The following is a 14,363-nucleotide window of genomic DNA, read 5'->3' on the forward strand; positions in this document are numbered from 1 at the left end:
GCGTTGTTTTCACAGAGCTATGGAGAATTTAGCGGCAGGCTGATGCTTGGAGCACAGGGCTGGGTCACCAGATGGACTGTGAGCTATTTTGCCTTCACTTAATGCCATGTGCAAATATGAACATATGCTATACAGAAAAAATCAGTGATTTAACACTAAAATAAGCTATGGAAGCATTACCAACCGTCTCTCTTCAGTTAGTTACATAACTCCAGTGTTGTGAAATACCTCCCAGATGAACTGCATTTCCTGAACTGACACATGCCCTGCATGTTAGTATAAGAGTGGATAGCTTTAGCTGCTTTATAACTTGGTCACTTTCTGATGAAGCCTCTTTTGTCTGCAGTTCAAAAAAGTGTGTGACATCTTGGGGAGGGGGTTGCAGTATGACCTGGAGATAATCTCAGGAGAAACCGCAGGGAGGGGCTGCCAGAGTTCAGGTGGTCTTGGAGCTGGGCCACCTCTTACTATGAAGCTGATTCAGCAGTAGGCTCCTCACGCCAGGGCGGGTCTGGTCCATGCGGCGCCACGTAGCATCTTAGCACTCAGACAGAGCTACCCAAAGTGCAGTCAGCACTGCATCTCCAGACAGAAGGGAGAACATGAGCAACACTGTTCTGCGACCTCTTGCCCCCACGTCTGCCTCATTCCATGCGCCATGAGTTCACCCCTGCGTCCAGTATTATCACTTTAAGTTCTCTCTCATTTGTCCATTGGGGGGCAGTACTGTAATCAACACAGCAGCCAGCCACTGGAAATATGAATGTTCTTCTGGGAGCATGGACCAAGCAGGATACTTACCCAGACAACCACCAGGAGCCAGACTCAGGAACCAGACAGTATTTTTAGAACAGACCAGCCGTTCACTCACAGGAATCAAGAAGCCCCTTATTTATTTGCTTAGAATATTTTTTGACATAAAATGCTATTAGTTGCAATAACTTAGGTGACACATGACCCTTGAGGATACAACATTCCCCACTGAGAATTAACCCAGTGACCTTTCAGCTGCAAAGCCCAACTCCTTAATCACAGCACCACCTGGGAAGGACCAGGGAGGGAACTGAATCACTTCAGCAGTGAAAGCTGTATAAATTCATGGCCTTCAGTAGTTAAAGACAAATTTGTTTCAGCCCTATTGCATTCCTGCTGCATTGTTCAAATGCGACTATCATTTAAATTACTCTGGATCAGGACATCTCAATAAATAAATAAATACCTTTTAGGATGTAAATGTAACAATTTACAGTTGTGACGAACGTCAGTCATGAGAAAGGCAAGGAGTCAGTAATCAGTCAGTAGAGGCTGCACTGTATATACTGTACATACATACTTTTAAAGTAAATGTTTAATTATCCCTGACATTTCATTGACTAGCATAACGAAGAAAATATAGTTTAATACTGTTTATGAGAAACATCCTCTAAAGTCTGTTACTCCTATTAAAATAGCATTAATGAGTTATGATTTCATTAAAATAACCACCCTTTAATTTCAGTAGGGACTGGAGGATGAAACACCCCCATTACATTGTTTTAAAAATAGGTTGAGAAAATACTTTACAGGGAGTGTTGGCCATCGAGTGCTGTGCAGGGGGGCTTGGCTGTGCCGGAGGAGCAGGTCACCTCTCTGAGGGCCAAGGTCTCCTGCCATTGTATCGCAGTGGGGGTGGGGGGTGTCTGTCACCACTCTCCTGTCTTGGAACCGCAATTTTTTTCCACAAAGAAATGGAGAAATGAACAAGGCAGCCCAAGATCTGAGCATATGCATCCTGGGCAAAGGTGCAAACTTTGACCTTTTGCTTGGTTAAAAATACTGTGGTACCTTGATGGTTCCCTGTAGTGTCTACTGCCCTGTTGCAAAAGAAAACTGTGGTGAGTGTGCATCTGTGTGCATGTGTGTGTGTGCTCGTGTTAGAGGGGCTCTGGGGGGAGGGGGGTCCTCTGCCAAACCACACACCGCTGACACAGTGACCCAGTCAGAAACACATGCGTGACTGTCTGCATGTATGAGAACTGAAATTGAAAGCTTTGCAGTCACACTGTTTATAATCACTGAAGCCTGCGGCCATAAATACTAATACTCTGTAAATTACCCCTCCTGAAACAGCTTCAGACTGCAAGAATCCAGCGTGTATATGAAATGTTATTGATTCCAACCTAAACAGGAAATAATAACAGCAGTGATTCCTCTTCTGTGTCTCTCACAGGGAAACTGTCAGTGTTTGACTGCAGTCAGCCATCACTCTTCAGCATCTTCAGACCCCTGCTCTGCCTTACAGGCTTAGAGCTGTAAGTTCTGCGGCCTTTTTATTTACTGAAGTGTTTCACAGTCCAGCTCCCCTTTTAAGTCCAGTTTAACCTAAAACACGGTGTCCATTAGCACCACAGGGGCAGCTGGAAGCTACAGTTCTGAGTGGATCTCTGGCACCTGCTAGTGGTGTCCCAGGCTTTTTGGGCCTACTGGACAATCATTAGTAATACTATAGTTGCAGGCACAAATGTGTTATGTGGCTAATGGTAATGGATGAGTTTTGAGGCGATTCTCCCACGGTGGCGCCTTTCAGCTCCCGAACAGAACACAAGGCAACGTCACTGCTCCTGTGCGAAGGGGATGAAGTGAGAAATCACTGGTTAATTAAGATAATTACAGTTCTTAGGACTCACACCTCAAAACTAATGATAATAATAATAACACAGTATAATACAAAATATACAATACATAACATACTACATTGTAATAATATATAATAATATCAATAATATTATTATATAAAAATATAAGAAATATATCATATATAGTATAAAGATATTATTATATAAATTATATCGTATTGTACTGTTTTGGCCTGAATATAAGAATATAACCCCAATTATAAGACGACCTCCCACGTTTTGGCAACTATTTTTAGAAAAACGTTTTTGGAATATCAAGTGTTAGATTAAGATAAATAAAATAATTTTATTTGATAAGAACATGTAATAAATTAACCAGCAACCATAGCTTAAAAAGCAATCACAGACAAATGGATTATAATAAGTGTATTAATTTGCAAACATTCCAAAAAACAAATATATTATTGGCGGGGAGGGGTGTAGATAATGAATATTACAAACTCCACAACCCTTGAGGGTGTTTTCGATTCAGGAGACTGCGGAGAATACTTGAGCCATATTAATAAATGATATGACAGCTCTTTTAAAATGCATGTTACTATCTTTATTAACAGCCACAATCGATTTAATACTAGCAGTGGCATAGACAGGGAAGCGGATAATTCACAGCACAGTCAGGGAGACACGCTAAACATGCGCATTGCCAGGGTGGGAGCCCAGGGTGGGAGCCAAGGGTGGTAGCCCAGGGTGGGAGCCCAGGATGGTAGCCCAGGGTGGGAGCCCTCACACATCCGGAGTGACACTCACACTTTTTGACTCATGCGCTCATACAAGAAATCTTAAGGGAAACCTATATTATAGTAAATCAAAAAACTTAGCTCTGAATCAGTTACAAAATATCATATTTTTCAGCATCTATCCCCTTTTTTATTACCCGAATATAAGACGGCACCAGTTTTTCAGACGTATTTTGTGAAAAAAAAAAACGTCTTATATTTGGGGCAACATGGTAATAATAATAATAATAATAAAAATGAAAATAAGTTATTTTAAAGGCCGATTGCCGGTCTCTTCATGCAAAGGCTCTTCCTGGAAGTAAAGCAGCCGCCTCCTGACCTGTCGGCTTGGTTCTGTCACATCAGCAGCGCCCTCATGGAGGCCTTGCTTATCCGGTTTCGGCTCTTGCGCCTCTTCTTCCTGGGGGACTCTTGACGAGAGGGGGGGTGCGGCACACTTGAAGCTGACGGGGCGTGTGCGGGAGTGGGAGGTGCTGTCGCTACCAAACAGACAGGGGGCACAAACAGCAGGTGAGCCTCGGCATGCATGCACGGCGTGTTATAAGAGGGCCTGCAGCCTACCTGCTCTCTGTGTGCTTGTTTGTGTCTCAGCTGGCTGGTGAGGGTGATGAAGAGGATGCTTCTCTTCACCGTCGATGCTCAGGACTCGCTGGTTATTCTGTGGCTGCCCTGCCGGATGGTCTAGTCGCCCCCCTCTTTCCAGGGTCCCAAGGTGCTGGTGCTTAGGGCCCCCTGTGCTATCATGAGGCTGCTCCTGTCTCTCAAGTTCCTTGGAAAGTGGAAGGTCATATTGGGGTAACTGGGAGATCTCAAACTGAGGGAACTGGGAGTCCCGTTGTGACAGCTCCTCCATGATGTGGGTGCTGCTCTCTTCTGGCGTTAATTGGCTGCTTCCTGTGCCCAGTTGCCTCGTGAGATTGAGGGCCGGCAGACCCAGAGTGGGGGTGTGGCTGGACCAGTTAAGCCCCAGTTCAGCACCTTCTACAAGCTGCACCCGTTGGTTTTGTTTCAGCTCGTCATGTCGGTGCAGCTCCTCTTTGGAGTGACCTTTGACCTTAGGGTGCCAGGGGGTTTGCCGCTGAGGGGGGGGGGTTGCTGGTGTGGTCTGGGGAGCCATCAGGGGAGCAGCCCTATGGCAGTGACACTCCACGTGGTCCACAATGGGAATGACGGCCTTCTCGTAGTAGGGATGCTTATTGACATACTGGATCTTCATCACCTGACCCGTAAGGAAGAGAGTTATGTTAGAATGAACAGCAGATCAGGGTTATTACTGTTACCGAAACTAAAACGACAAGAAAACATTTTTGTAAACTGAAATAAATTAAAAAGTATAATTAAATGAAAACACTAGATATTGTTTCCCAAACTAAATAAAATAAAAGGAAAACAAATGTCAAACTTTTCTTTGCTTTACTGGTTTTTAATACTGTTTACAGTAAAAGATATCATAACCAAGATGGAACAGGTAGTTTTCCAGATACTCAGTTGTAACATTTCTTACATTGTCTTTAATCCTTTCATGCACACATATTAATATAACTGAACTATTATTTTAAGTGGGATATACAATATATATATATTACTTATTGTGATGATTTCTACATTTTTATATGCTTTACTCATTTTGAGGAGATTAGTACATAATGTGCACTATGTATTTATTGTAGGATTCTCTGAAGATCAGAGACAGAGAAAAGCTGTACAACTTTTAGTCTATCCCTTGAAAAATATGATGAAAACTTAATGTACTAAAACTATAATATCAAACAAATAAATAGAAATATATATAAAACTAATATAATCTAATAAAATGTAAAAAGTATAATAACACTGAGTTAGATACAGAAAGGAAATTACAGACATGAATTATACTGCAAAATGTACCATAGTCACGCATCTCTGTTTGAGGGCGTACCTGTAGGTAGCGGGTGTGTGGGGGGGGATGTACCTGTAGGTAGCGGGTGTGTGTGGGGGGGATGTACCTGTAGGTAGCGGGTGTGTGTGGGGGGGATGTACCTGTAGGTAGCGGGTGTGTGGGGGGGATGTACCTGTAGGTAGTGGGTGTGTGGGGGGGATGTACCTGTAGGTAGCGGGTGTGTGTGGGGGGGATGTACCTGTAGGTAGCGGGTGTGTGTGGGGGGATGTACCTGTAGGTAGCGGGTGTGGGGGGGGGATGTACCTGTAGGTAGCGGGTGTGTGGGGGGGATGTACCTGTAGGTAGCGGGTGTGGGGGGGGCGTACCCATAGGTAGTGGGTGTGTGGGGGGGATGTACCTGTAGGTAGCAGGTGTGTGTGGGGGGGATGTACCTGTAGGTAGTGGGTGTGTGGGGGGGATGTACCTGTAGGTAGCGGGTGTGTGTGGGGGATGTACCTGTAGGTAGCGGGTGTGTGTGGGGGGGATGTACCTGTAGGTAGTGGGTGTGTGGGGGGGATGTACCTGTAGGTAGTGGGTGTGTGGGGGGGATGTACCTGTAGGTAGCGGGTGTGTGGGGGGGATGTACCTGTAGGTAGCGGGTGTGTGTGGGGGGATGTACCTGTAGGTAGCGGGTGTGGGGGGGGGGATGTACCTGTAGGTAGCGGGTGTGTGGGGGGGATGTACCTGTAGGTAGCGGGTGTGGGGGGGGCGTACCCATAGGTAGTGGGTGTGTGGGGGGGATGTACCTGTAGGTAGCAGGTGTGTGTGGGGGGGATGTACCTGTAGGTAGTGGGTGTGTGGGGGGGATGTACCTGTAGGTAGCGGGTGTGTGTGGGGGATGTACCTGTAGGTAGCGGGTGTGTGTGGGGGGGATGTACCTGTAGGTAGCGGGTGTGGGGGGGGCGTACCCATAGGTAGTGGGTGTGTGGGGGGGATGTACCTGTAGGTAGCAGGTGTGTGTGGGGGGATGTACCTGTAGGTAGCGGGTGTGTGTGGGGGGGATGTACCTGTAGGTAGCGGGTGTGTGTGGGGGGGATGTACCTGTAGGTAGCGGGTGTGTGGGGGGGATGTACCTGTAGGTAGCGGGTGTGTGGGGGGGATGTACCTGTAGGTAGTGGGTGTGTGGGGGGGATGTACCTGTAGGTAGCGGGTGTGTGTGGGGGATGTACCTGTAGGTAGCGGGTGTGTGGGGGGGATGTACCTGTAGGTAGCGGGTGTGTGTGGGGGGATGTACCTGTAGGTAGCGGGTGTGTGGGGGGGATGTACCTGTAGGTAGCGGGTGTGTGTGGGGGGATGTACCTGTAGGTAGCGGGTGTGTGGGGGGGGGGCATACCCATAGGTAGTGGGTGTGTGGGGGGGGGGGCGTACCCATAGGTAGTGGGTGTGTGGGGGGGGGGCATACCCATAGGTAGTGGGTGTGTGGGGGGGGGGGCATACCCATAGGTAGTGGGTGTGTGTGTGGGATGTACCTGTAGGTAGCGGGTGTGGGGGGGGGGGCGTACCCATAGGTAGTGGGTGTGTGGGGGGGGGCGTACCCATAGGTAGTGGGTGTGTGGGGGGGGGCATACCCATAGGTAGTGGGTGTGTGTGTGGGATGTACCTGTAGGTAGCGGGTGTGGGGGGGGGGGCATACCCATAGGTAGTGGGTGTGTGGGGGGGGGGCATACCCATAGGTAGTGGGTGTGTGGGGGGGGGGCATACCCATAGGTAGTGGGTGTGTGTGTGGGATGTACCTGTAGGTAGCGGGTGTGGGGGGGGGGGCGTACCCATAGGTAGTGGGTGTGTGTGTGTGTGTGGGGGGGGGATGTACCTGTAGGTAGAGGGTGTGTGTGGGGGGATGTACCTGTAGGTAGTGGGTGTGGGGGGGGCGTACCCATAGGTAGTGGGTGTGTGGGGGGGATGTACCTGTAGGTAGTGGGTGTGTGGGGGGGATGTACCTGTAGGTAGCGGGTGTGTGGGGGGGATGTACCTGTAGGTAGCAGGTGTGTGTGGGGGGGATGTACCTGTAGGTAGCGGGTGTGTGTGGGGGGGATGTACCTGTAGGTAGCGGGTGTGGGGGGGGGGCGTACCCATAGGTAGTGGGTGTCAGGGGGGGGGGGCGTACCCATAGGTAGTGGGTGTGTGGGGGGGGGGCATACCCATAGGTAGTGGGTGTGTGGGGGGGGGGGGCATACCCATAGGTAGTGGGTGTGTGTGTGGGATGTACCTGTAGGTAGCGGGTGTGGGGGGGGGGGGGCGTACCCATAGGTAGTGGGTGTGTGGGGGGGGGGCATACCCATAGGTAGGGGGTGTGTGTGTGGGATGTACCTGTAGGTAGCGGGTGTGGGGGGGGGGGCGTACCCATAGGTAGTGGGTGTGTGTGTGTGTGTGTGGGGGGGATGTACCTGTAGGTAGAGGGTGTGTGTGGGGGGATGTACCTGTAGGTAGCGGGTGTGTGGGGGGGGATGTACCTGTAGGTAGCAGGTGTGTGTGGGGGGGATGTACCTGTAGGTAGCGGGTGTGTGTGGGGGGATGTACCTGTAGGTAGCGGGTGTGTGTGGGGGATGTACCTGTAGGTAGCGGGTGTGTGTGGGGGGGATGTACCTGTAGGTAGCGGGTGTGTGGGGGGGATGTACCTGTAGGTAGCGGGTGTGTGTGGGGGATGTACCTGTAGGTAGCGGGTGTGTGTGGGGGATGTACCTGTAGGTAGCGGGTGTGTGGGGGGGGATGTACCTGTAGGTAGCGGGTGTGTGTGGGGGATGTACCTGTAGGTAGCGGGTGTGTGTGGGGGGGATGTACCTGTAGGTAGCGGGTGTGTGTGGGGGGGATGTACCTGTAGGTATCGGGTGTGTGTGGGGGGATGTACCTGTAGGTAGCGGGTGTGTGTGGGGGGGATGTACCTGTAGGTAGCGGGTGTGTGTGGGGGGGATGTACCTGTAGGTAGCGGGTGTGTGTGGGGGGATGTACCTGTAGGTAGCGGGTGTGTGGGGGGGATGTACCTGTAGGTAGTGGGTGTGTGGGGGGGATGTACCTGTAGGTAGTGGGTGTGTGGGGGGATGTACCTGTAGGTAGCGGGTGTGTGGGGGGGATGTACCTGTAGGTAGTGGGTGTGTGGGGGGGATGTACCTGTAGGTAGCGGGTGTGTGTGGGGGGGATGTACCTGTAGGTAGCGGGTGTGTGTGGGGGGGATGTACCTGTAGGTAGCGGGTGTGTGGGGGGGATGTACCTGTAGGTAGCGGGTGTGTGGGGGGGATGTACCTGTAGGTAGCGGGTGTGTGGGGGGGATGTACCTGTAGGTAGCGGGTGTGCCTCTGGGTGGGAACACACTGCAGACTCTTGGTGTTGCAGCATCCTGAACAGCGCTGCACCTCTACACATGGTGGCCACAGCAGGAAGTTGGCATTGCGACGATCCAGCATAGTGCGGGAGACCTCCAGCACCTCTGTTCGCACCTTGCAGAGGGCCTGCTGAGCGGGTTGGACTCCTAGGGCACCACCGGAGACAGCTCAGAGCTCGTCACTGGGGTCTGAAGGCTCATGCTTAACTACCACTCACCAGGACGAGCTCATAGCATCATGGCTCTCATCTATCCATCATCTATCACAGTGAGCAGTAGCCTAGCCTCCCATCCAGGATGCACACTGCCCTGTGCTTCTGGGGATGAGCTCACTGTGATAGATGATGGATAGATGAGAGCATTTTAATGTGTTTGTGTAATGGGAAATGTGTTCGTGTAAGGCATGATTCACATTGTTTATTCTCTGTGTGTTTAGTAGCACATATACCTTATTCACATGCTCTCACGTGGCCATGTTCACTGTCAGAGTGTCAGCTGTATATTCAGAAAGACAGACAAACAGAGAGACAGGCTCACCAAGACTTCTGGGTATCCGACTGATGGTTTCATTGGACTGTATGTCCTTGTGTGATGGACTGCTTGGATCCTCTTCTGAGAGAGAGAGAGAGAGAGAGAGAGAGAGAGAGGAAGGGAGAAGGCATTCACATTGTTTAATACCTAACATAGAAGTTAATATTTAATCTGTTTCTAGCTGTATAAACATAAGTGGGTAATACAGTCAGTGAGATATGTGGGCTCAAGCAATCAATCGACTGTTATAAACAACCATTGGGCTGAAGCAGGAGGATGCCAAGCCAGCTGTGTGTATGCAAACCCACGGGAATGCATGCTGATTAGCAGAAGCGCAGAGCACAATACTGATTACAACCTAAAAGTTTAGCCTGCCTGTGTTCTGTAATAGGTACGTGCATGTATACCATGTTCAAGACAGATATGGTCTTGCTATATGTGTTTGACTATATGGAAAAATATAACCTGAAGTTTGTCTTCAGGAAGACAGGTGTCCATCATGTATTATTCAATCATGTATTATTTACATCAGTGGGCAGGTGAGTTTCTTAATCACAGCGCCACCTGCTGGTGTTAGAGCATCAGCATGGGTATTCTGTTCATCAGGTTTTCTGTGTTTCAGTATGAGGTAGCTGATTTACCTACGGAGTCAGTCAGCATCATCAGACGCAGGTCCTCCACCGAAGACGCGGGGCTTCTCACCAGCTCCACCAGGGAAACAGGTGCCGGATTCCCCTGGAGTAGGAAACGCCCGTCAGAGATACAAACACACCGGATCCTGGCCACACAACCTTTCTGAATCTACAGTCTGTCAGCAGCTGACAGAATCACATCAGAATCAAACGTACAGGTACTATAAATACATCCTAGTGCACACCTTATTTAGAAAGGTACATACAGCATGATGCCTCATTCAGACAATTTCATACACTGCGATGTTTACCTCAGACAGGTATGTATACCATGAGGTATGTCTCATTCATGGTACGAACACCATGACATATACCTTCTTTAGACAGGTATGCACACTGTGATGTACGCACCACCCAGAAAGGTATGCACATCTTGATGTACGCCTCATTCAGGGTAAACAGGTACATACACCATGTAGTACACCTCATTCAGAAAGGTGTGTACACTGTGATGTATGCCTCATTCAGGGTAAATAGGCACATACACCGTGAGGTATGCCTCTTTAAGACAGGTCTATGCACTGTGAGGTATGCCTCATTCAGGGTAAATAGGCACATACACCGTGAGGTATGCCTCTTTAAGACAGGTCTATGCACTGTGAGGTATGCCTCATTCACACCAGTATGTACACAATGACATGTGCCTCATTTAGACAGGTATGTACACCATGATGTATACCTCATTCAGACAGGTACATACACTGTGATGTTTACCTCAGACATATCAATTTACTGTGACATATCAATCTTTATTTATACAGCACTGTTTAATCCACATGGTTTACAAAGTGCTGAACAGTCATTTAAAAGAAAGGAGTCAAAATAAGCATACACAAAATCACAAAAAATAAACAATAGAATCAATCAAAAAATAATAATTATTGTAGCAATAAAAATAATTATAAAACAACAATAATAATAATAAAATACCACCAAAACTGTGGGACCCCTACGTCACAGGGGACCTAGCCCCAAATTCAGACTCTTGCCCAAACAACACTGGGGTCTCTAGCCCCTACCACACGCGGACTCATGCCCCTACCACAACTAAGACTTTAGCCCCTACCACACTGGGAACTATAGCCCCTACTTCTTCTGGGGGGAGCGACCCCCCAAATTTTCCAAAATGAATGAATAAAATAACATAGAGCAGTTATAACCTGCAGCATACAGTACAGGTGCACTGCGCAGCACCCGGTGGTATATTAACAATCAGAGATTCCACATCAGCAGCAGAGCTACATAAGCTGTGGACATTTCCACATAGGTGAGGAGGCATAGGCAGAGAGGTGTGAATATCTGCATTCCTAACTCCCTGCCAGGGGTCACGAGGCAGACAGACAAACAACAAACAGACTGACAATTAGGGTTAAAGAGCCACTGTTGCCCACAGTATTCAGGCAGAAGACTCAGATAGTGATTTGAAACTTAGCCCTTATTCCGCTGCTGTACCCTATTGTTCCAAATTGCGGCACATTCCCTTATAATAACAACGTAATGGATTATGTGGCTTGACGCCGAATTACGCTCAACCAACTCCTCAAGGGTGTAACTTTGGGTGGAACATTGGGGGGGTTGAGGTCTCCACCCATTACGAGGGAAACATGGTTATTTGGAGGGTTGTATTAGCTGGTTTTGATTTATTGGGGGGGCTACAACCCCCCCATCCCCCCCGTAATTTACGGCCATGCAACTCATACAAACCCAAATAATGATGGATAGATGATGGATAGATGAGAGCATTTTAATGTGTTTGTGTAATGGGAAATGTGTTCGTGTAAGGCATGATTCACATTGTTTATTCTCTGTGTGTTTAGTAGCACATATACCTTATTCACATGCTCTCACGTGGCCATGTTCACTGTCAGAGTGTCAGCTGTATATTCAGAATGCCTGCACTTGGTGAGTCAAGAGACCTGGCTGTTTGGCCATGAATGATATCTGTCAAATGTATGGTCATTGGGCTTGTAAAAGGGTGTTTTCATTGCTGCCTTTACAACATATGCAGCTGAATTAGTTATACATCATGGTGTAAATTCCTGTATGATTTAGGTCTACATCACGGAGTATGTATCTGTCTGAATGCAGTATATCTCATTCCAAGCATAACAGAATGGCTCTTGTCAAGTCATTTCCAGGTTAATTAGGAACATATCTTATTATGTCAATGTTCCTCATTAGTGCAACGCTAATGAGCCTGTGTTTGTACACCGCCTGCTCCATGAAACATGCAGTTGGTGCAACTGTCAACACTGAAAGCCCCTCTAATAGCATTCTTACCTGCCATTTGGCAGGGTGTCATGCGCATTAAATGGCTGAGGTGTGCAGTGTGCAGTAGAATCTGCCTGCGGGTCTCTGTTGATGCACGCAGTGAAACCAAGCCTGGGTTCTGCTGTCAGGCTCAACGTTTCATTATGGAAAGTCTGGTGTTCCATCATAGTGGCCGGTCAGTTATGGTGGCTGTTCTTTACAATGTTTTCCAATACTTGTCCTTTAACAGAAGCACACACCTGATTAAGCCGCACGATCAATCCATTTTAGTTGCATTATGTCGTTTAAAAAGCAACAGCGTGGACATTCACATCACGCCTTGTGTTCAAGCACAGGAGACACAGCCAACAAGTCAGTATAACAGGCTGCTTATCAGAACCACAGTGCAAAAACTTGGAGTTTTTTACGAGGAGCTAGAGCAACTAAGGAATGTCAGGTGTGGGCTGTAAGAGGTGAAAGGTGAATTGCAAAGAGGAGTAATTATGGGTCTGGCTCACTGCTGACATGCAGATACAAAGCAGGCACACAGTCATATTGTACCACTGGGGACTTCCCATACAGTCTGTTTAAAACATTTTTTTCCCTATCACTTCATTGCTCAGGGCGAGCTGTTAATCACAGTGTCAGCTAAGTAATGCTCCCAACACCCAGGAATCCACTCCCCAATACATCGATATTACACATTCTATCAGCCTTTATGGAATGAGTAGTGGACCAATTATAATTAATATAAGCAACCATAATTCAAAAATTTTATATTATAAAAAGTTCAATAGTAATACACATTATGTATTACTAACGTGCCTCATAATTATGCTGTTATAATCCGGACGGTGTTTACCGTTGCTGTCAAACTTGACATGTAAAATTTTTATGTCTGTGCGCGTTTCACTTGGAGGAAGATCATACCCCTGACGACGGATTACCCCCTTTTTAACAAAAAAAAAAGTATAAATTAAACACGAAATTAATTAAATGGATTACAATTTCTATCGTACCACATTCCAAAACAGCACATTACAAAACAAAAAAAGCCTCTGGCCAAAAGTGGATTCATTTACAAATGTCATGGCAATTAAAGGCACCTGAACGGGTAAAGCCGAGCTATACGTCCAAGGTGCGCGATGCACGGTCCTACCTCTGTGCTAGCAAGCCGCAGATAAGCCAGCAGCGTCAGCTGCAGAAGCCGCAGGCTCATCTTGCTGCCCGACGTGGAGCCTCCGCAAAAGGCTGCTCATTTATGGCAACTTCGCTTCTCAGCACTTGGTTCAAGGACAGTGGCTCGCAGCGCGTACTTCTCCCGAAGACGCTCTTCTCCTGAGAATATCCGATTATTGTCTTACTTCACAGTGTCTAGTTTCGGGTTTTCCTAAATCCCAATTTGTGAATTAACGGTCTTACAGGTCAAGATGAGTCGATGTCCACTGAAGAAGTCAATTAATTTCACTTCAAATGTTTCTCTTGAAAAGTCTCATATGTCCGTGAAGAAATATCGAAGATATAAACTTTTACGGTTTATATGTGAAAACTTATTTAAAGAGATATATGACAACTAGCCCTGAATGGGTGTATGTAAAGCAGCACTCTTACGGTAGTAAACCACCCCAGGCGCGCAACGAGAGCATTATTTATTCCTGAAAGCAATGATCTTCGCAACAATGTAATATTTTAAAAGCATTTTCATCAATGAAAAACTGGTAGGCTACATGACCTACGCGTTTGTTCTTTATATGATGATCAAGGTAATGTCGTCAAGATAAAACACCGTACTAGGCACACACAAGCGTACATTCCGATAAAATTACACTTTTGCTACAGTTTGGTTACTCATTCACGTTTTCTTCCGTTCCACAAACCGCCGTGGGACGCGATGTTGAATGGAGCCAAGAGCGACGCAGCAACTTTCTTATACTGCTGTTCCTTTCTTATTCGGCTGAACGACGGACAACAGTTTGTATCGTCTCTCCCGCCCCTTTAAGGAAGGGCCATGATGTCCATATTAGGGACTAATGCTGCCTTCAAGTCCTACTCGGAAGATCCGACTAGAGAGTTGGAAAATCATAATTGCTATATGACGCGTGTTCGAGTGGTTAAGTCGAAGCCAAATGGAGGCGAAAAGAAAGGTACTTTTTGTTTTACTGTATTTTTCGTTCCTCCGACGCCAAAACGCATCTGTAGCGTTAATTGAATTTTTCGCAATCACTTGTTCAAACAGCAGGTGGA

General features: G+C 47.4%; 1 protein-coding gene across 2 annotated transcripts; it reads right to left on the reverse strand.

The window, feature by feature from the left end:
- Positions 1-876: 876 nt before the first annotated feature.
- On the reverse strand, positions 877-14,082 carry LOC111846386 (uncharacterized). 2 transcript variants are annotated; one of them, XM_023816511.2, is made up of 8 exons: positions 13,542-14,082; positions 13,279-13,457; positions 9,819-9,912; positions 9,184-9,258; positions 8,600-8,793; positions 3,974-4,631; positions 3,732-3,891; positions 877-2,600 (listed from the first exon to the last, which is right to left on the reverse strand). In XM_023816511.2, the coding sequence occupies exons 2-7, from the start codon at positions 13,336-13,338 to the stop codon at positions 3,749-3,751; spliced, it is 1,224 nt and encodes a 407-aa protein (XP_023672279.2). In that variant the 5' UTR covers positions 13,339-13,457; positions 13,542-14,082; the 3' UTR covers positions 877-2,600; positions 3,732-3,748. The 2 variants fall into 2 exon arrangements, with proteins under 2 accessions (XP_023672279.2, XP_023672280.2); XM_023816512.2 differs by having other exon boundaries at positions 9,184-9,255; positions 13,279-14,082.
- Between the last annotated feature and the right edge of the window lie 281 nt (positions 14,083-14,363).

Source organism: Paramormyrops kingsleyae, chromosome 22 (genome assembly GCF_048594095.1).
Source record: "Paramormyrops kingsleyae isolate MSU_618 chromosome 22, PKINGS_0.4, whole genome shotgun sequence".
NCBI classification, from domain to species: Eukaryota; Metazoa; Chordata; class Actinopteri; order Osteoglossiformes; family Mormyridae; genus Paramormyrops; species Paramormyrops kingsleyae.